Here is a 21,510-nt window from a genome sequence, read left to right on the forward strand (position 1 = left end):
GCAAATTACTGAGATTCCCTTTCAAGGATGTCAGTAGTACAGAGCAGCAGCTTCTGAAAGGACCTAAAATTATCAAGGATCTGATACAAAAGCTGAGGAGATTGCTTGTCAAGAGAAAGATAATATGATGGGACTCTGAGAGAATGAAGGGTGTTATTCATGAGCCCCAAAATCTACGTGTTCTTCATCTGCAAACTGTTCTTGCTCCACCCTGCTGGAGGTCTAGCAATTGATATAGAGGAGTGTGATATTCTAAATTTTTGTGACTGGTGTAAGAGAAGCAAGCCTCCAGTATGCCCTAAAGTGAGTACTGCAGGGATAATGGCTAGTTCTGGTAAAACTAACTAGGCCACATCCATGCATGAGCTGAATGAGTTTCGACTCTTGAGTGGGTAAATGGTCCTGGTTTGAAGACATGCAACTTCTCCTGAACGGTGCGAAAGAAGAAAAGACATGCCCAAGCTCATTGTGCTGAACTCTGCAGTGGCATCAGCAACATGAAGTTAGAGATGCCATGTTGACTGTAATATCAGAAGTGCCAACAGTGGTGCCAGAAATATAGTAACTTCCTCTACCATCAAGAAAACCAGCACCACTAATGCTTCTATTGCAGATAAAAATTCTATCAGCATCAAATCTGATGCTTAGCAGAGTCCAGTACTGATATGTGTTTGTGTTAAGAATGTCATCTGTGTCTTTGGCACTGAGCTGAAAGTTGAATTTGGTCTCTACCATGAAAGTGGTCTTAGGGCTCTGTTCTTAGGAACAGAGTAAAAGTTTAAGCTTCTCCTTATGGGAAAAGGAAGGCTGATACTAGGAATCATGTATAGACTGTTAATATGGACCGTCTTATCGAGGAGATGTTACCAGTTTTCTGTGCCACTCTGGTCCCATGAGCCCTCTTCTTTGACAAAAAATCAACAATGATTATTTTATGAAAAATGTTTAAGAGCAGGCATTTACAACAGACAATGTAGAATACACACAAATATTCAAAAATGTTCTTGGAAGCCAAAAATTCACAGGACTTATGTTATTCCTAACAAGCTTCAGTAGAGTTGCAAGATGAAATACAGGAGGCTCTACATTAAACAAGACTTTTAAAAGAGCAGTACAAGCAAACTGGTTATGCTTGGCTGCTGTCATCCAAGAAATGGATACAAATAGATAAATAACTTAGTTGCTATGAAGACAGTGATTGCATCTTTACTTAATATCTTTAGTTAGATATTTCTAAAGGACATTATATAGACTATCAAACTAAATTTTATAGTCGGGAGCTAGGAGCAGCGGCGAGAGGAAGGACACAGGCACACGTGTGTCTTACACACACGTGTGTCCCCTTACCTGACCCAGAGCGGAGGCGAGAGCAGCAGAGGCGAACGGAGCAGCAGCTGGGGCAGCAGCAGCTGATCCCCCTAAGGTAAGTGGGGCAGAGGGGCCGACACAGCTGAGCTGGATCCGGAGGGGAAGCCCCCTGGATCCCTCTTAGCTGAGCTGGTAGGGAGCCGCGCTCCCGAGCGCGCAAACAAGGTGGGCTGGGGGGGGACTGTCCCCCAAGCCAGGGAGCACCCCCGGGGGTATCCCTCGGGGAGGCACCGGGTCCCCCACAGCAAGGGAGAGCAGGGGGGTGGGATCGCCAGTAGGCACTTCCGGTAAGTCCGGAGTGCCTGATTGGCACATAGAGTGGAGGCAGGAAATTCAAACCGCAGCCTTTAAAAGCTGCAGTTTGACGTAGCTTCCAGCACTCGGGAGCTAGGAGCAGCAGGGGGAGGAAGGACACAGGCACACGTGTCTTACACACACGTGTGCCCCCTTACCTGACCCAGAGCGGAGGCGAGAGCAGCAGAGGCGAACGGAGCAGCAGTGGGGGCAGCAGCAGCTGATCCCCCTAAGGTAAGTGGAGCAGAGGGGCCGACGCAGCTGAGCCGGATCCAGAGGGGAAGCTCCCCGGATCCCTCTTAGCTGAGCCAGTAGGGAGCCGCGCAAACAGGTGCGGTCTGTAAGAGCGCGCCAGCGTTTGCGCCAGAGGGGGAGCAGGAGGGGCCCAGAGGCTGACTCGTGTTAGCGCGGGCCAGAGGACCTGAACTCAGCTAGAAACTCCTACGATGGTGTTGACACGGAGTGCTACCAGGGCCCCTGCCCGGGGGGGGGCAGCCTTCCCGGGGCTTGTCTGAGGCCTCCACCCAGATGGAGCCCACGGTGGGCCTGGCGTCCCCCCAGCCCCCTGGCCTGCGGGAGCTGCCCAGCAAGGCCTGGGGGGGGCAGGGACTGGAGACCCCCACACCTGTCCTGCAGGTGCCCGCCTTAGGGCCTTGGAGGCGCAGGTGAGGGAACTCCAGGAGGAGGTTAGCAGGCTGAGGGGAATCAGGGAGGCAGAGGAAGAAATTGACAGCTATTTTCTTTCCCTGCAGGGTTGTACGACCAAGGAGGATGCACCTCAAGATGAGCCCTCCACTGCTAAGTGGCAGACGGTCACCTCCCGTGCCAGGGCTGCTCAAGACATGGCAGCATCCGTTCCTAACAGTCCGGCTGGAGAACAGGTACGAAGCTCTGGCAGCCCTGGAGGAGGAGGATGGAGAGGACGAAACTGGGGAGGAGGCAACTCCACGCACACCACGTCCCGTGCAAGCTGAAGGAGGCAAGAAGGCCAGGAGGAAGAAACGTCGCGTGATCGTCATTGGTGACTCCATCCTGAGAGGTACGGAGGGCCCCATCTGTCGCCGGGACCCCTCAGCATGTGAGGTATACTGCCTACCTGAGTGAGGATTCAGGACGTGAAAGGGATATTCCAGACTGTAATCCAGCCCACCGATTATTACCCCATGGTCCTAGTCCATGTGAGCACTAACGATGTGGCCAGGAGGAGCCCTGATCGCCTGATGGAGGACTACCACGCTCTGGGGTGCGTGCTGAAGGAGATGGGTACACAGGTGGTTTTCTCTTCTATCCTGCCAGTGAGTGGACGAGGTAGACGACATGAAACGTGCATCGCGGGGACCAACTGGTGGCTACAGGAATGGTGCTTCGAGGAGGGCTTTGGCTTCCTCAGCCACGACTGGCACATCACGATGAGAGACATGCTGGGATGGGACGAGCTCCACCTTTCCCCTAAAGTAAAGTGTGTGTTCTCTTCTAGGTTGGCAGACCTCCTCCGGCGGGCTTTAAACTAGGCTCATCGGGGGAAGGGGGAAGATGAGGGTGGAGGAAACATCAGACTGCCAGACCAAACAGCACCCACAACTACAGCCCAGCTCAACGAACGAAGCGAACAAACAGGTAAGAAAGAGGGGCCAGGGTAACGCTGGGACTAGGGGGTCAGTACACACACCCACAGGAGGCCTCAGATGCCTCTACACAAACGCTCATAGTATGGGCAACAAGCACGAGGAACTCACCCTCCTGTTGGCTGACACCAGCCCGGACATAGTGGGGATTACGGAAACGTGGTGGGATGAAACGCATGATTGGCCAGTGAATGTCAAGGGCTATAGGCTGTACAGGAGAGGCAGGATAGGAAAGAGGTGGGGGTGTGGCGCTCTATATTAAGGAGGAATACATATTTCATAGATTTCATAGACATTAGGGCTGGAAGGGACCTCGGGAGATCATCGAGTCCAGCCCCCTGCCCAAAGGGCAGGAAGTCAGCTGGGGTCATAGGATCCCAGCAAGATAAGCATCCAATTTACTCTTGAAGGTGTTCAGTGTAGGCGCTTGAACCACCTCCGCTGGCAGACTGTTCCAGACCTTGGGGGCTCGGACAGTAAAGAAATTCTTCCTTATGTCCAGCCTGAAACGGTCTTGCAGGAGTTTGTGACTGTTCGACCTCGTCATCCCTTGGGGCGCTCTGGTGAACAGACGTTCCCCCAGATCCTGGTGGTCACCCCTGATAAACTTATAGGTGGCCATCAGATCATCCCTGAGCCTGCGCTTTTCCAGGCTAAAGAGTCCCATGGCTCTCAGCCTGTCATCGTAAGATCTGTTTTCCTGACCTCTGATCATGCTCATGGCTCTCCTCTGGACTCTCTCAAGCTTCTCCACATCCTTTTTGAATTGTGGAGCCCAAAACTGGACGCAGTACTCCAGCCGCGGCCTCACCAAGGCCGAGTACGAGGGGAGAATGACGTCCCGGGATTTGCTCGAGAAGCATCTATGGATGCACGCCAGCATTTTGGTCGCTTTACTAGCCGCAGCATCGCATTGCAGGCTCATGTTCATCTTGTGGTCAATGATGACCCCCAAGTCTCTTTCTTCTGTAGTGCTAACCAACGTAGCACTGCCGAGCCTATAAGGATGCTGCAGGTTTTTCCTCCCAAGGTGGAGAACCTTGCATTTATCAGTGTTAAACACCATGAGGTTCTCGTCTGCCCATTTGCTGAGCTTGTCCAGGTCAGCCTGGATCACCCGCCTATCTTCTGGCGTGGATGCTTTGCCCCAAAGTTTGGTGTCATCGGCAAACTTGGCCAGTCCACTCCTGACTCCAATGTCCACCTCGTTAATGAAGATGTTAAATAGTATGGGTCCCAGGACAGAGCCTTGAGGGACCCCACTGGTCACAGGGCACCATGATGATTGACTGCCATCAATCACAACCCTCTGGGTCCGACCACGAAGCCAATTTCCCAGCCAGCGGATTGTGGTGGAGCCAAGGCCACAACTGGCCAGTTTGGCCAAGAGGTGATCATGGGATACCAGATCAAAAGCTTTTTTGAAGTCAAGATATATGACATCAATCTCTTCTCCCTTGTCCAGGTGATAGGTCACCTGGTCATACAAGGAAATGAGACTGGTCAAACAAGACCTACCTGCAACAAACCCATGCTGGCTGTCCCTTAGAATGTTAGCCTGGGCAAGTCCATCAAGGATGGCCTCCTTAATAAACTTTTCTAAGATCTTCCCCAGGATAGAAGTCAGGCTAATGGGCCCGTAGTTAGCCAGATCCACTCTCCTCCCTTTCTTGAAGATCGGCACCACATTGGCCTTCTTCCAGTCTTCGGGCACTACACCAGAGCGCCAGGAGTTTTCAAAGATCCGTGCCAGGGGCTGGGCTATGACGCTCGCCAGCTCCTTGAGTACCCTGGGGTGCAGATTGTCAGGGCCGGCTGACTTGAAGGTATCCAGCTTCTCAAGGTGTTCCTTCACGAGGTCAGCATTGATGGAGGGTAGGGGATCCCCCTCACCCAGATTTCCCTGTCCCATAGCAGGCATGGGCATCCCGTGTGACTGATGAAAGACTGACGCAAAGTACCTATTTAATAGGTTGGCTTTTTCCTGGGCGTCAGTTGTCAGTTGCCCCATCTGGTTTAGCAGGGGTCCAACATTGCCCTTGCTTTTCCTCTGGCTCCCCACATATCTGAAAAAGGACTTTTTGTTGTCCTTGATGCCTGAAGCTAGTTGGAGTTCAGTTGCAGCCTTGGCTTTCCTGGTTTGCTCCCTGCAGGACCGGACCAGCGTGGAGTAATCCTCCTTGGAGGTGAATCCCGTCCTCCATCCTTTGTAGGCTTTCCTTTTTAGCCACAGTAGGTCCGCTAGGTCTCTGGAGAGCCAGGGGGGCTGCTGTGCCTTCTTGCTGCCTTTCCTCCGTGTTGGAATAGATTTAGCTTGTGCATAGAGGATTGCTTCCTTGAGAAGCAACCACTCTTCTCAAACTCCCATCTCCCTGGGGTCATGGTCCCTGAGGGCCTGACTGACTAGCCTCTTGAGCTTGTCAAAGTCGGCTTTTCTGAAGTCAAGGACTTCTGTGTTGCTGACTGACTTGCCAGCTTTACGGCGGATGGTGAAGGTGATCAGCTTGTGGTCGCTGTCACCCAACTTCCCATCAATCACTAGGTCGCCGATTAGGTCGTCCCCCGTAGCCAGTACCAGGTCAAGCAGCACTTTGCCTCTTGTTGGCCCATAGACTTCTTGAGTCAGGTAGAGGTCATCCATGCACGAGAGAAAGCTTTGCGCCCGCTCAGATTTAGCTGAGTGATCTTCCCACGAGATGTCCAGGTAATTGAAGTCACCCATGACAACCAAGGTCCTGGAGCAAGCGGCCTCAGTCAGTTCCCGGGCGAACTCCTGGTCAAGCTCGGGACTTTGAGTGGGAGGTCTGTAGTAGACTCCCACCGTTGTTATTGTTTCCTGGACATCTGCTGGGAAGAACAGTCAGCCAGGTCTGAATGCTCACATAGGTTCTTGGCCAGAGTGCAGGACCTCCATCTAACCCAGGAGGTGCACAGCCCCACTGGGGGGACGCCTTGTTGGACCTAGTGCTGGCCACGGGTCATGACCTGGTGAGGGGGCTGCGGGTGCTCGACCACCTGGGTGACAGCGATCATCACCTGCTGGAATTCACCATCCAGCGCAAGATGGCAAAGGCATACAGTAAGGCAACGGCCCTAGATTTTAGGAGGGCAGACTTCAACGAGCTAAGGAGGATAGTTGGAGAAGCTGAGGTCCCGGAGGGGAGGGGAGCCAGGTGTCCAAAGAGAGTGGTCACTCCTTAAGGAGACGATCCTCCAAGCCCAAAGGAAGGTAATCCCAACGAGGATCAAAGGGAGCAGGAGAGCACACAAGCCTCTGTGGCTCACGAAAAGCATCCGGGAATGTCTCCTTGCTAAAAAGGAGGCTTACACCCAATGGAAAGAAGGGGTCATCACCAGGGAGGACTATTCTGTAGTTGCTCGGGGATGTAGGGGGGTAGTTAGGAAGGCCAAGGCAGAGATGGAACTGGGGCTAGCTTCCCAGATTAAGGACAATAAGAAGTCCTTTTTTAAATACATAGGGGGTAAAAAGAAGGTCCTGGGTAATGTGGGGCCCTTGCAGGACGCCATGGAAAACTTGGTTGTCATACCAGACGGCAAAGCTAACATGTTTAATGATTTCTTTGCCTCCGTCTTCTTAAGTAGGGACCAGAACAGCCACCTCCCTGCTGGGCCCTCCTCGGGCCCTGGGGGAGGCACACCCGGGCCACAGGTTAGCGAGGATTTAGTTAGGGAGCTTCTGCAGGGGTTGGACGTATTCAAGTCAGCCAGCCCGAATGATCTCCACCCTAGAGTTCTAAAGGAACTGGCCGAGGTCATTGCAAGTCCCCTGGCACAACTTTACGAGCACTCGTGGTGCTCTGGTGAGCTACCGGAGGACTGGAAGAGGGCCAAAGTGGTCCCCATCTTCAAAAAAGGCAGGAAGGAGGACCCGGGAAACTATAGGCCGGTTAGTCTTACCTCGATCCTAGGCAAGCTGTTTGAGAAAATTATGTTGACACACATCCAGGAGAGGCCAGCAGGGAACTGCATGCTTAGGGGCAACCAACACAGGTTCATCAGTGGCAGGTCCTGTCAGACCAACCTGGTGGCCTTCTACGATCAGATCACCAGATTGTTAGACGCAGGGGTAGCAGTGGATATAATCTTCCTGGACTTCCGGAAGGCTTTTGACATTGTCTCTCACCCTGTTCTCATTAAGAAACTGGGGAGCTGTGGTGTAGACACCCACACAGTCAAATGGGTCGCCAACTGGCTGGTGGGCCGCACCCAGAGGGTGGTAGTGGATGGGTCCTTCTCAACTTGGAAGGACGTGGGCAGTGGGGTTCCGCAGGGCTCGGTCCTCAGGCCCACACTGTTCAACATCTTCATCAGCGATTTGGATGAGGGGGTAAAAAGCACCCTGTTCAAATTTGCTGATGACACTAAGATGTGGGGGGTCGTGGGCACACTGGAAGGATGCAACAGGCTACAATCAGACCTAGACAGGTTACAAGGGTGGGCGGACGAGAATAGGATGGGTTTCAACACAGACAAGTGCAAGGTGATGCACCTCGGGAGGAACAACCGGCACCATACCTACAGGTTGGGGAACTCCCCTCTTGTCAGCACGGAGGCGGAAAGGCATCTGGGGGTCATCACTGACTCCAAGATGAACATGGGCCGGCGGTGTGGGGAGGCAGTTAGGAAGGCCAACCGCACCTTGGCATGCATCCACAGATGCATCTCGAGCAGGTCCAAAGAGGTGATCCTCCCCCTCTATGCGGCACTGGTTAGGCCGCAGCTGGAGTATTGCATCCAGTTCTGGGTGCCACACTTCAAGAGGGATGTCGACAGCATGGAGAGGGTCCAGAGGAGGGCCACTCGTATGATCAGGGGAGAACAGGGCAGGCCCTATGAGGAGAGGTGACGGGACCTGAACCTGTTCAGCCTCCAAAAGAGAAGGCTGAGGGGGGATCTTGTGGCCTGTTATAAACTAGTCAGGGGGGATCAGCAGGCATTGGGGGAGTCCCTGTTCCCCTGAGCACCGCCAGGAGTGACCAGGAATAACGGTCACAAGCTGGCAGAGGGTAGGTTTAGGTTAGATATCAGGAGGCGCTACTTCACAGTCAGGACGGCTAGGGTCTGGAACCAGCTTCCAAGAGAAGTGGTGCAGGCTCCTACCCTGGGGGTGTTTAAGAGGATGTTAGATGAACATCTTGCTGGGGTCATTTGACCCCAGTATTCTTTCCTGCCATGGCAGGGGGTCGGACTAGATGATCTGCTCAGGTCCCTTCCGACCCTAGAAACTGTGAAACTAGGAAACTATGAAATTTGTCAAGCAGACCGAATATTAAAATACATTTTGCTAGCAAAAAAAAGCATCAGCTGTGAATGGCTACTTAAGGGTAAATATCCTCCATACAAAATTCAAGTCATCTCCTTACCACACAGACATCTGCCTGTTTACATGAACATGTTGGGCTGATTAACAACTCAAGTTGGGATCGGAGTTTCTCATCATCACCAAGAACCTGATTAAATTTCTTCACAAAATCTTGTGCTTTTCCAGGGTCAGGAAGGTTTTCTATATAATTAAATAAAACGGAAATATAAGGCTTTTATTTAAAATATGCTCAATTAAAGGTATCTTATTTGTTAATCACACAATTTTTGGCCAGCCTGTGCCAATGATTTAACTAATTAACACTTACTTGCTATGGTCATCAGCTTTCCAAACATAGCTCCACTGTTTGCCTCTGACTGCAAAAAAAAATAAAAATAAAAAAATCTGTGGTGTTTGTAGGAAACATACAATTTAAACTGAATTATCATTAAGTTTGTTGCAACTCCATCAACATTTATGTTTTGAATGATACCAAAAAAAAAAAAAAAAGCACAATGGTATTACCAAAAGCTGCAACAGCCAAAAAGAGCAAAGTCAGTTTTTTGTATATGGAAAAAGTTTTCAAACACAATTCAAGTAATAGTCCTATACTTCTTAAAGCAATGTTTAACAGGGGCAAACTATCATAACTCTGATATTAAGGCATTATTTATCTGAGAATCTCAAAAGACTTCACAATAAATTAAGCAACATTGCAGAACTGACAATAGATATTACAAATAATATTTTTGGCTCCTTCAGAAGGTTTTGGCCAGTAACACAAAATCATGGTAAATACCACAGAGCCCTATTATTGTAATATTTACAACTGTAATATGAAAAGATGACAATTTAAATATATTGTTTACCTCTACCTAATGAAAAAGCAACATCAGTTAATGTAAACCAAGACAACAAAACAGTCATGTTAAACAAAAAAATACTGTGTAAAAATCTATGTAAATTATATGTGTAAATATCTAACAGGTCTATATGACAAAATAGTAAGATTTTTAAAACCGTACAGTGGGCTGTTTATGCAAGTCCAATAATTCTCGTACATGACTCCTAAGCATATTCTGGCACTTCCACATTTCATTCAGTGCCCTGAGGAGGAGGGAAAAAAGAAAAGAAAAAAGTACACTAATTGAAACAAGAATATGCTAGCCACCAAGCTAGTAAAGAATATGCTATTATTATAACCAAAATTATATTATCAAATGATAAAATAACGTGAGATTACAAGTGTCAAGCACATTTTATTGGCAGATAAAAAAAATCATGCAAATCCCTAATGTCTATGAAATTTCACAAGGACATTTCCAAGACCTCAACAAACTGAATTTTAAAAAGTTAATACAAATATTTCACTTATGAAACCAAATAGAACACGTTAGTTAAAAATATTCAAGTCCTTGAAGTAGAAATTTTGAAGAGTTCCTATACTAACCCTAATTTTGTCATTCTGTCCCATCTTTCACTAAACACAGAATTTAACTTTATCATTTAATTACTTTCCTGCCACGCATTCTTCCATTCCACAACAAGACACTCTACAAGTTACCTCTTCAAAACAGTTGCCCATTCACATTCTGGAAGAGCCAAAACTAGTGTACGTATACCACATGGCCAGAAATAAGAGATATTAAGGCTGTGCAAAACAGTACCATTTTGTTTCAATGGGCCAGTGTTTCATTTTGAGTTTGGTTTTGTTTTGAAACCGCTGTTCTGTTTCGTTGAACCTGTTTTGCCGTTTCGCCCACAAGCTATAATGGGGAAGCACGAAACTGCCTATAACTTTGTCGTTTCTTGCCTTATCTGGATGATACTTGCAGGGATGGTAGCCCCTACTGAGGCCATGAAGCCTGTCACGTTTCACGGAGATAGGTGCAGGGGGTTCTGGGAAACTGCACCTCAGGCTGCTGACAAGCAAAACGTGTGAGATGTGAGACTGTGTGTGTGTTTTCCATCCCTCCCCCAGAGCACTGGGATTGGAAGGGACCCAGGGAAGGATCACAGTCACAGCCAACTACACACAGTCAACATAGGAGCAGTTCTTGCCCTCCTCTTCCTCCTCCCTCTCCTACTTTTTTTTGTTTCCCTGCAGGCAAGCCCAGCTTGAGCTTCGAAACTCAAGACATTTTGAAACATTTCAAAACGTTTTGACTGCCCTTGTTTCGTTTCGAGGCTGTTTCGAAGCCCTTCATTCCATTTAAATTTTGCTGTTTCAAGCTTGAAATGAGTCGAAACAACGTCAAAATAAAACAGTCAGTGACATTTTGCACAGCCCTAAGAAATATGCATTGTTTTGGGAGGGCAGAATAAGAAAATACGGTATTTCCAGTGGTGGCTGAATCCTGACAGAGGCAGAATACACTCTTCAGCCTCAGCAAAACCCTCTTACAGCTGCTGCTAAACTGATAAAAGTTCAGCCAAAAGCTACAACCAGTTCAACAATGGCTCTTAAAGGACGACTGCTGCACTGACCATGAAGGGTGAACTCCACCCCTCCTTCCTTGAGGCCAGCAGGAAGAGAACCATGGCAGTCATTATACCATCTCCATACTTCCATACCCACACAGAAAAAAAACAAGTGTTCCCAGTTAAGGGCCCTGTTGCAGATTCATTTTAGGCAGCTTCTGGAACTCTTAACCCCTGTACTTGTCCACTTGTCCACATTAACACCTAAAACTATTTTTAAGTACACCTTAGGTGGCTTAAAATTATGCCACTCCAAGGGAGGTCTCACTCTGGTCTGTTACCTAGTTTGTGTTCATTTCCCACAGACAAGGTGCCCAATTTGCAGTCCTCTAGCATCCCAGGATGCAGTGTCACCTCCCCATCCCTCCTGTTGTGTGGGCAAACTTTCTACTCCCTGAACTCTACTGGCCAGGGTGTGGTTCTAGCACTAAGCCAATTCCCCTCCCACCACTGGGAGTGTGACCTTCCCATCTCTAGGGGGTGCAACCCTATGCAAGCAGGTTGCAGAGAACATGCCAGCTAGCTAGGCCACAGGGTACAGATGTCCACGAGTGGGGTGTAGTGAGGGTGTGGATGACAAGAAAGGGGGCTAAATCAAGTCCCTATGAATTGGGGCTTTCCTCCTGGGGCATGGTTACTAGTTCCCCAAAAGTGTCTTCCCTTACTACTCCCAGCTGCCCCATGAAGCATGACCAGTATCTCCTGCCTCTTCCCATCCTAAATCCCAATTTTGTAAAACATGAGTCCTTCTTTAATTTTCTTTCTTTATTTCTTTTTAATTTTGTTATTTTTATTTTATTCTTCAGTGGCTGACTTCCTTCATTTTACCAAACTTCCCCCACCCCCATTTCCTTTCCATCTCCCATTTCATTACTCACCCCATCCCATTAACTCTCCACTTCCCAGCTTCACACTCCTGTCCTGTCCCCTATCTCTCGTTCCCCCACCTCTCCCCAACTAGAGCAGAGACAGAAGTCTGTCCTGGCTCACCAGACCTGTGGTGGCAACTCACAGCTGTAGCTCCTAGTCAGGCTCCTTCTCGCCAGCCCTCTAGTGTTGGTGTGTGTATGTGGGTTACGGTGGGGGGAATGGGACTGTGTAGGGGTTGTGGTACAGTGTGGGGTTCTGGTGAGGGGTTAGGGTGAGGGTGTGAGAGTGTATGTGAGGGTGTGTGTTGGAGGTATGGTGGGAGGTGGGAAGTCCTACTTGCCCTGTCCTGGCTGCAGCATGTGGTTCCTGGCTGCAAGGCCAGGACTCATATGGTGTGGCACAGGGCCACACCTGTCCTGGCACAACACGGTCTCAGCTACAAGGCCCAATCCTGCACAGCACAGCAGGAAGTCAGCCTGGCCCGTTCAGTCCCCTCTGGGCAACACGTGGTTCCCAGCTACAAGGCCAGGACCCACACAGTACAACATGGAGCTGACCCAGTCCAGCCCATCCCCTCTGTGCCACACCAAGTAGGTGCTGGCCATGCAGTGGGCAACCACGTGCTGCTGGGAGGGGAAGAGATGGATTGGGTTGGCTCTGTGCTGCACCAGCTGCAAGGTCGGGACTTGCATAGCATGGCACAGAGTCAGCCCGGCTGGGCCCTTCCTGGCAGCATGCTGTTCCCTGCTGCAAGGCCAGGACCTGTACAATGTAGCACAGAGCCAGCCTGGCTGGGTGGCATGCTAGAGTGCCAGAACCATAGGAAGTCCCGTGCCATCAGGCTGGGCCAGCTCTGTGCCTTCATGTGGTAGCTCATGGTGCTCTAGCTGGGTGCAGCACATGGAGGCACAGAGCCAGAGTCCTGCCAGCCCCACGGAGTGGGGCAATCTCTGGTGGTCCCCACCCACCCCGCCCCTCCCCACCCCTTCTTACATGATTTTCAACTCTCAGACAAGGATGGGCAGGGTCACCAGGGCAGAAGCTTCTAGGGGCTGGCAGCTGGGTAGGTCAGGTCAGGGTTGGGTTGGCAGCATTGCAACCAGAGCCCAAGTTGCCGACTGCTGCAGCCAGCAGCTCATGCTGCCAGTACACCTCATCGGCTTTCACACAGGTAGTCATCAGCAAGTAATAACTGTCGAAATTTTAGAGGGGCCCCACAGGCTGGACAGAATAGCCCAGAGGGCTGGATCCAGCTCAGGGGCTGTATTTTGCCTGCCCCTGCCTTAAGGTTTGACTGCTTCCAACTCAAGCTAGTATTAACACCAATCAAAATTTGAGCATCTCAAAGTGCAACATGAAACAAGGCCCTAAGATATTCACCATATTTTGGAGGGCTACATTGGGAGGGAAAAGTACATATGGTATGTAACTATAGGACTTTGCATCACTTTGCACACACAAAGCTATAAACCATCTCACCTCCCTCCTGATCATCTACCTACATCCAACATTAGATAGGCAAAATTATTCTCCACTTATACACAGGTTCTGGTTCTATTCTGATACATGCACTTACAGCAGGGCACCTTTGGTGCCTGTCACTTTAAGGGCCTAAGCAGGAAGCAGAGCAGCCTGCAGGTAACTGCAGTGCCAATCAGAAGGGTCACCTGGCCAGCAGGAGGCTACCTGATTGGAAAGAGGGCCTAGCTGCTAGAAAATAAGAACAGGCCCTGAGCTGTAGCGCCAGTAGTTGCTGCAAGGAGCCAGAGTGATGACATTGCCTGGCTGGAGCTGCTGCTCTCAGAACACCTGGAGATTCAGGGTAGGAACTATGGGGATGGAGGATTCCTGGGGAATGATCTAAAACTACACCCTGCTGGGGCTACATGGTGTGGTGGGGCTGCTTGTGGCAGGGCAGCTTTCAGGAAATGCTACACCTATGCCTCCCCAGTGAAGGGCAAGTATGGGATGCCAAAAAGCCTCAGCCTCTGCTGCCCTGTGGGTACCCCATGGAAGTGAAAGGCTAGGGAAGTACACCCTGACAGAAAAGCACAGGAGCCCTGGCCCACTGAGTGGGGCCTGACGTGGGACCCAGGCCCGTTGAGTGGGCCTGAGGCAGAGTCCAGGTACGTTGACAGATGCCTGAGCGGGCCACAGGCCAAGAGTGGGGTCCAAGCATTTCTACGGACACCTGAGACACACAGGGTGTAAGGCCCTGCAGCCCCAGTGAGGAGACAGAATAGTGGCCCCAGTGAGGGGATGTAATGTGAGTAGTGGACTGCGTAGGGTCTGTGAGAGGGGCCTGAAGGACTGTTCATAGGCCAGCCCCAATACTTTGAAAATGTAAGCCCCAGCGAGGGGACATATGGCCAAGGTAAGTCTCCGGACACCTGAGGCCAAGTTTGGGCCCAAGGCTGAATGCAGCCCAGCAATGGGGCCGGGGGAGTAATAGTGGGATTGGATGTCATCTATGAGGCATGGGACATGGTAAAGGGAAGGTCAGAGCCATGTATAATGCTGTAGGCACCAGGGCATAAAGTGGGCAGCCTCCCTCATTGTTACATCAAGTACTGTTACATCAAGGCATGGCAGATGAGGCACAGCAGGTGGACAGGTCGACATTGTGACCAGCCATGAGACTGCCCCTGGTCACAGCACTGTACAAACAGAAGCCTCATAATACTTGTACTAAAACTCTACTGGCTTCCCTAAAATCCTTTTCAAACTCTAGCTCTAGAATCTATTACTAAACTGATCTTTGTGTTTTGCTGAACTATCACTCTCTCTTGCCCATTCCGTTCAACCATTTAGCCAATTTTACTCAGAATAACTTGTTAGAGTTCATTAATTACATTAGATCATCTGTTGAAAATACTAAAAATGGGCTAATTATCAATTTCGGGGGGGGGATCTGAAAACAGCATTTTTAAAAAAAGCATCTCCCTTTTCAAAAATGTGTAACTGTATTAGTCCAAAATCAGGCAGAAGGGAGGTCAGGGTGACACTATAGAGACTAACTGGTTCATAGGCATAAGCTTTCATAAGCAGCAACCTACTCTGTCAGATGCTTGCATTTTATCATCTGACAAAGTGGGTTGTTTGTGAAGGCTCATGCCTCTCTTGACCAGTCAGTGTCTATGGTGCCACCCTGCCCTACCTTTTGTGAAACATATTTGAAAGAAATACTTTGAAATTATGGTTGTACACAATACTAGCAATTAATGACTTATTTTTAATGTGGTTACACAGTGATTCATATACAAACACTATACCCAGAGAATTTGCAGAGGAGTGTCTTATGTAAAAAATAATTTAATATATACAAATTGATTTTGCTCATTCCAAACTAGGTCTCTCTTCAAATTCAGAGAAATTAAGTACTTGTATTACCTGCCTAGGGTCAAATAATTTCATTACCAATTATTTGACTAAATTAGGTATATGTCAGAGAAGATCCAAAAGAAAGAAACACCTTTTGAGAGCATCTATCAGTTTGTTTTACTAACTATACTCACTTGACCGCATTTGGATCCAAGCTAGCATACAAATAGTACAAGCATTTCATTCTTTCTTCTGTTTCCAAATTGTGTGGGACAAGATATTGAGCAAAGATTTTCTCTACCAATAACCTGCAATTAAGGAAAAATTAAAACTATTTTTAACATTGTACACATTTTCAAATTCATTCATATTTTTCAGACGAGTTAACAGATCTATCTGGCACTGGAACCTCCTCTCACCAGAATGGAGAGAAGGAAGAAACTGTCCTCTCTCAAACTGCTTTTATAGACTGCCCCCCTATTGCTACTGGAAGAGTATAGAAGAAATGCCCCAAGCAAACTGACCCTTGCACTTTACAGTTGCCCAAATACTGTGGGGGTTTAATCACCAATCAAACTCCCCCACCTCTCTACAGCCTCAATATCTCTCACTGGCATCATACTCGTCTAAAAGGAAAGGAAAAAGCATGCACACCCGCAAAAGAAAAAGAGAAGAAGACTAAAGAAGGAAAAAGCAAATTTAGAAAAGCATCTCAGAAGAAAAGATTAAATGATAGCATGAGGGAGAGACATAACATATTTAAAACTACTGATCTTTCTAAAAAGAAAGCTTAGAATAAACACTGAAAATCATGGAAGAATGCACCAAAGTATACTTAAGAAGAAAAAGAAAAGAAGGGGAAACTGAAATGATTGAGAACAAAAGTTAAACATCTTAACTTCTATAAAAACGTTGATAAACTTTACAATTAACAGTTTACAAAATCATATATAAATAAAATATAAAAAAATATACACTACAGAATACATGCTTCACTTATACAGGATATACTATCATACACCAAAATAAAATAAGTTACTTACCTTACAGTAACAGGAATATTTCCAAGATGTGTTGTCTATCTGCACAATCTAGTATTGATACGCATGCACCCCTTGTGCTTGCGTTTGCAGACTTTGGCCAGGAGTATCCCTACAGGGCACGCACACCCTCAGAGTCCTCGTGCTTTGCACCAAGAACATAAAGAGCAGAGCACACCAACCTCACATCAGTTTCCTCTCAACCATGGAACCCAGGTGTAAAGGACTCTGAGGCCGATTAGATGAAAAGTAGGTTGTGAAGGAGCACATGGACAACACATCTCAGGGAACTGTAAGGTAAGTAACATCTCATTTTTCTTCAAAGAACTGTCCATATGCACATTCCACTACTGGAGACCCCAAAGAGCGGGCTGGCTTATTTGGAGACAGGATCTTGATATCTCAGAACAATGACTGCACTGGTTTTGAATGCAGCATTGGATATGGAAACTTCCGAGATCACAAAACATTCTATGAACATATTACAAAAAAGCTCAAGGGGGTTCATTTACAGAAAAAAAAAATCTTAACAAAGCTATTTAAAAAAAAAAAAAAAAAAAAAAAAAAAATCACACAAGCACTGGTGGACCACACACTAACAAAGAAATTAGTTCATATTATCTCACAGCATGTCCTTTCCACAGTCAAAATTTAGGGAGAGTCTTTGGATCAAGACTGCTTTCCCCTTCATTCTCTATGCCAGTGGGAGCCAAACTGTTGCCTGTGCACCTCATGCAAGTCCTGGGCAGTTCTAATGTACTTCCTGAAGAAAGGTATTTAATGAGAATTTATTTAAGCAGTGAACAGTCTTATATAGATCACTGTACATACATACACGTATATACGTGCACAGATTGCTGATTGGTGCATGTGCATCTTAACACTTCTATTTTCCTTAGGCTCTTGGATGTGTCAAGATTTTGGTTTGCCATTAGGATTAGGAAGTTCCGCCTCTCCTGCTCTATCTGTCTAATCTCAAAGAGTCTAAAGGATGACCTAAATGGTATTATTATTCATAGGCAGAATGTCTGAGTTTATCTGACACAGAAGGTATGGCGATAATACTGACTCACCCGAATGTGATGCTAAGTCCACAGGCAACTAAGGAAGAAAGAAAATTCCAAAACATTATTCATCCTTTTCAGATATGTGGGGAGCCAGAGGAAGAGCAAGGGCAACTTTGGATCCCTGCTGAACCAGATGGGACAACTGACAACTGACGCCCAGGAAAAAGCCAACCTATTAAATGGGTACTTTGTGTCAGTCTTTCATCAGTCCCATGGGACGCCCATGCCCACTACGGGACAGGGCAGTCCGCGTGAGGGAGATCCCTGCCCTCCATTAATGCTGACCTCATGAAGGAACATCTTGAGAAGCTGGATATTTTCAAGTCAGTTGGCCCTGACAATCTACACCCCAGGGTACTCAAGGATCTGGCAAGCAGAATAGCCCAGCCTCTGGCATGGATCTTTGAAAACTCTTGGTGTTCTGGTGAAGTGCCTGAAGACTGGAAGAAGGCCAACGTGATGCCTATCTTCAAGAAAGGGAGGAAAGTGGATCCGGCTAACTATAGGCCCATCAGCCTGACTTCTATCCTGGGGAAGATCTTAGAAAAGTTTATTAAAGAGGCCATCCTTAATGGACTGGCTGATGCCAACATCCTAAGGGATAGCCAGCATGGGTTTGTTGTGGGTAGGTCTTGCTTGACCAATCTCATTTCCTTCTATGACCAGCTGACATATCACCTGGACAAGGGAGAAGAGATTGATGTCATATACCTTGACTTCAAAAAAGCCTTCGATCTGGAATCCCATGATCACCTCTTGGCGAAACTGGTCAATTGTGGTCCTGGGTCCACCACAATCCACTGGCTGGGAAATTGGCTTCGTGGTCGGACCCAGAGGGTAGTAATTGATGGGAGTCACTCATCATGGTGTCCTGTGACCAGTGGGGTCCCCCAAGGCTCTGTCCTTGGACCCATATTGTTTAACATCTTCATTAATGATGTGGACATTGGAGTCAGGAGCGGACTGGCCATGTTTGTTGATGACACCAAACTTTGGGGCAAAGCATCCACACCAGAAAACAGGCGGGCGATCCAAGCTGACCTGGACAGGCTCAGCAAATGGGTGGATGAGAACCTGATGGTGTTTAACACTGAAAAATGCACGGTTCTCCACCTTGGGGGAAAAAACCTGCAGCATCCTTATAGGCTTGGCAGTGCTATGCTGGCTAGCACCACGGAAGAAAGAAACTTGGGGGTCATCATTGACCACAAGATGAACACGAGCCTGCAATGCGATGTTGCGGCTAGTAAAGCGACCAAAATGCTGGCTTGCATCCATAGATGCTTTTCAAGCAAATCCTGGGACGTCATTCTCCCCTTGTACTCAGCCTTGGTGAGGCCACGGCTGGAGTACTGCATCCAGTTTTGGGCTCTACAATTCAAAAAGGATGTGAAGAAGCTTGAGAGAATCCAGAGAAGAGCCATGCGCATGATCAGAGGTCAGAAAAACAGACCTTACAATGATAGGCTGAGAGTCATGGGGCTCTTTAGCCTGGAAAGCGCAGGCTCAGGGGTGATCTGATGTCCACCTGTAAGTTTATCAAGGGTGACCACCAGTATCTGGGGGAATGTTTGTTCACCAGAGTGTCCCAAGGGATGACGAGGTCGAATGGTCATAAACTACTGCAAGACCATTCCGGGCGGGACATAAAGAAGAATTTCTTTACTGTCCGAGCCCCCAAGGTCTGGAACAGCCTGCCATCAGAGGTGGTTCAAGCACCTACACTGAACACCTTCAAGAGCAAATTGGATGCTTACCTTGCTGGGATCCTATGACCCCAGCTGACTTCCTGCCCTTTGGGGGGGGGGGAGCTGGACTTGATCTTCTGAGGTCCATTCCAGCCCTAACGTCTATGAAATGATGTCCTATGTTGGATATGTGGAAATATACACATTGAAGTTTGAGATGCAAACCAGTTCCTTTGATTTCAGAAAGGATATCAATCCTAAACCATTCTGATCTTCAGCATATGTATAAGCATGTTGGGCTCTTCCTGAGGTCAGAAATGCTGCTGTCATTAATCATTTCCTTTCAGAATTAGAAAGTAATTACTATAGAATCACCTTGCCCCAACAAAGATAGGAAACACTTTCTATAGTTCTTAGTAAAAAAACCTCTTGTTATAGTAGTATCTTGTGAGAAAAAACCCTGAATAAGACTACGAAGGAAACATGGAAGTAGGCACCATGTGAAACAAGATGTATTACCCGTTTCAGAATACTGAGCAGTTTGTTCTTATCTCCGAAAGTCCCAACAAAATTGTTATTGTTCATGCCTCAAGGCAGACTGGAATGGTCAAAGTAAGTTGCCTTCTCCTACCGAAACAACTCTTTCTTGGTGACTCTAATGACCTATGATAGGAGGATTACAGGGCTATTCTTTGGGGAGTACGGGACTGCTGCCTATACTTTCTTTTAGCTACTAGGTTGCACACACTGAGTGATGAAAGAGATGCTATTGAATCCTTCAAAGTATAAAAGGACATAATTTGTTTTAGCACTGAAAAACTCTGCTCTCTCCAATGGCAGGTCATCCACAGGGGTTTGCATCTTCTTGGAGAAGCTGGATCCCTGTAGCCTTGGTGCATGACATCACTTATTACTATCAATACTGGACAGGACATTATCAGCTGTACCTAAAGCATCTTATAACCTATTTTTAGTCACAATCTGATCCAAGTATCACCAAAGATGGGAACTCCTCTCTTACATCTGGCAGTAACTTGTCCATGAAGGAAGCTGACCCCCTTCTGGAAAGTCCTAATAACAACTTAATATTTAGTACTCTAGATAGCAAAATCATGGTGGAATATACTTTACAGCTGAATAAATCCACTTCTTTGTCTTCATCCTTTGTTGTGGTTCTATTTTGGTGCAGTTTCTCATTAGTCTCCATCATAAATCAGTGGTGATAGCAATGGAGAGGTGCAGAAATATTCTGTCATTCTGGATGAGATTTAGTAATTCTTGCTCACTTTATAGCAGGATGGAGACTGGTATGGCTGTTTACCAGACCTCTTCTAGCTGGATTCACAAGTGTATCATTATAGCTACTTTCCCCACAGAAGGAGAAAGCAGAATGTCCAACAGTCTGAGTCAAATTTCTTAACCACTTACAAGGGAAAATGCAAAACTATTCTCATTCTTTTCAGGACATCTTGGAAATCCCTGAAGTCATTCAGCTGCAAGGTGCCAGGAGAATTACTCTTGGTTTTAGTGGGATGAAGAAATCAGTATGTCAATCTTAGAGGTGGTCTCACTACCTAGAGAAAGGTAAGTGGGCAAGGCAGTCTGTACATCAGAGGTCATCAATCAGGGATGGATGGGTCTGTTAGATAACTGTCACCCCTTTGAGAAACCCAGAAGTTCAACATGGACCTGCAACCTAGGTATCGGAAACCAAGGACCATGCAATAGACATTGGGCATCCTACTGTCTGTTCTAGACTCCTTGGGGACATTGAGGAAGACAAAAGAAACTTTCTGGGAGAGTACCTGTGTGTGTACTCCAAACCCTAGCTATCATCTAATACTACTATGGAAGTGGAAAGAGTGAACATATAAAGTGGTCCAAGGACAATACACATTGGTGTCACTGGTAGGACAACAGAACTCGGTGTCAGAGAGACCACGGTCCAGACACTGGAGGAAACAAAGGAAGACAACACCAATAAATTAAGCTCCGGAAGGCTAAATATACTTTTTATGCTGCAGACCTCACCAGTGCTGTAGACTAATGTGTGGCATATGGACAAGGCAGTATTGTTACCACCTCCTGAATCAGTACCACTGGTAGAGAACCACTACTGCCAAGGACTCCAAAGAAATAATAAGAGTAGGAGGCTGATGATGGAGCTTTGGTGGTGTCACAGGGAAAAGCTCCTCAAGCATAATGCTTTGATTACAGGTTCTTGGAACACCATGATTATGGACTGACTTCACCAAGAACTGATCAGAGCCACAAAATCTCAGTGGAAAGGTAGCACAAGGAAGCTTTGGATAAATGCTTCTTGGAGAATTTGCCAATCTTCTCATCAGGTGAGAGAACGTGTTGGTTTTGGTAGACTGGGGATACACCAAGCACATTTTGGTACCCTGTGGGTCTTGAATTCAGATTCTGTGA

At 47.5% G+C, this 21,510-nt stretch overlaps 1 protein-coding gene across 3 annotated transcripts in view; it reads right to left on the minus strand.

Annotated features, from left to right (window-relative positions):
- PDS5A (PDS5 cohesin associated factor A) overlaps nt 1-21,510 on the minus strand; it is a 140,201-nt gene that overhangs the window by 49,934 nt on the left and 68,757 nt on the right. For all 3 annotated transcript variants that reach the window (XM_090035780.1, XM_090035782.1, XM_090035781.1), the window contains exons 13-16: nt 15,477-15,590; nt 9,636-9,717; nt 8,939-8,987; nt 8,672-8,811 (exon numbers count right to left, since the gene is read on the minus strand). In XM_090035780.1, coding sequence (XP_089891906.1) covers nt 8,672-8,811; nt 8,939-8,987; nt 9,636-9,717; nt 15,477-15,590 — 385 coding nt within the window. The remainder of the gene's footprint in view (nt 1-8,671; nt 8,812-8,938; nt 8,988-9,635; nt 9,718-15,476; nt 15,591-21,510) is intronic.

Source organism: Crocodylus siamensis, chromosome 2 (assembly GCF_052110815.1).
Source record: "Crocodylus siamensis isolate JL-2025a chromosome 2, ASM5211081v1, whole genome shotgun sequence".
Lineage (NCBI taxonomy): Eukaryota > Metazoa > Chordata > Crocodylia > Crocodylidae > Crocodylus > Crocodylus siamensis.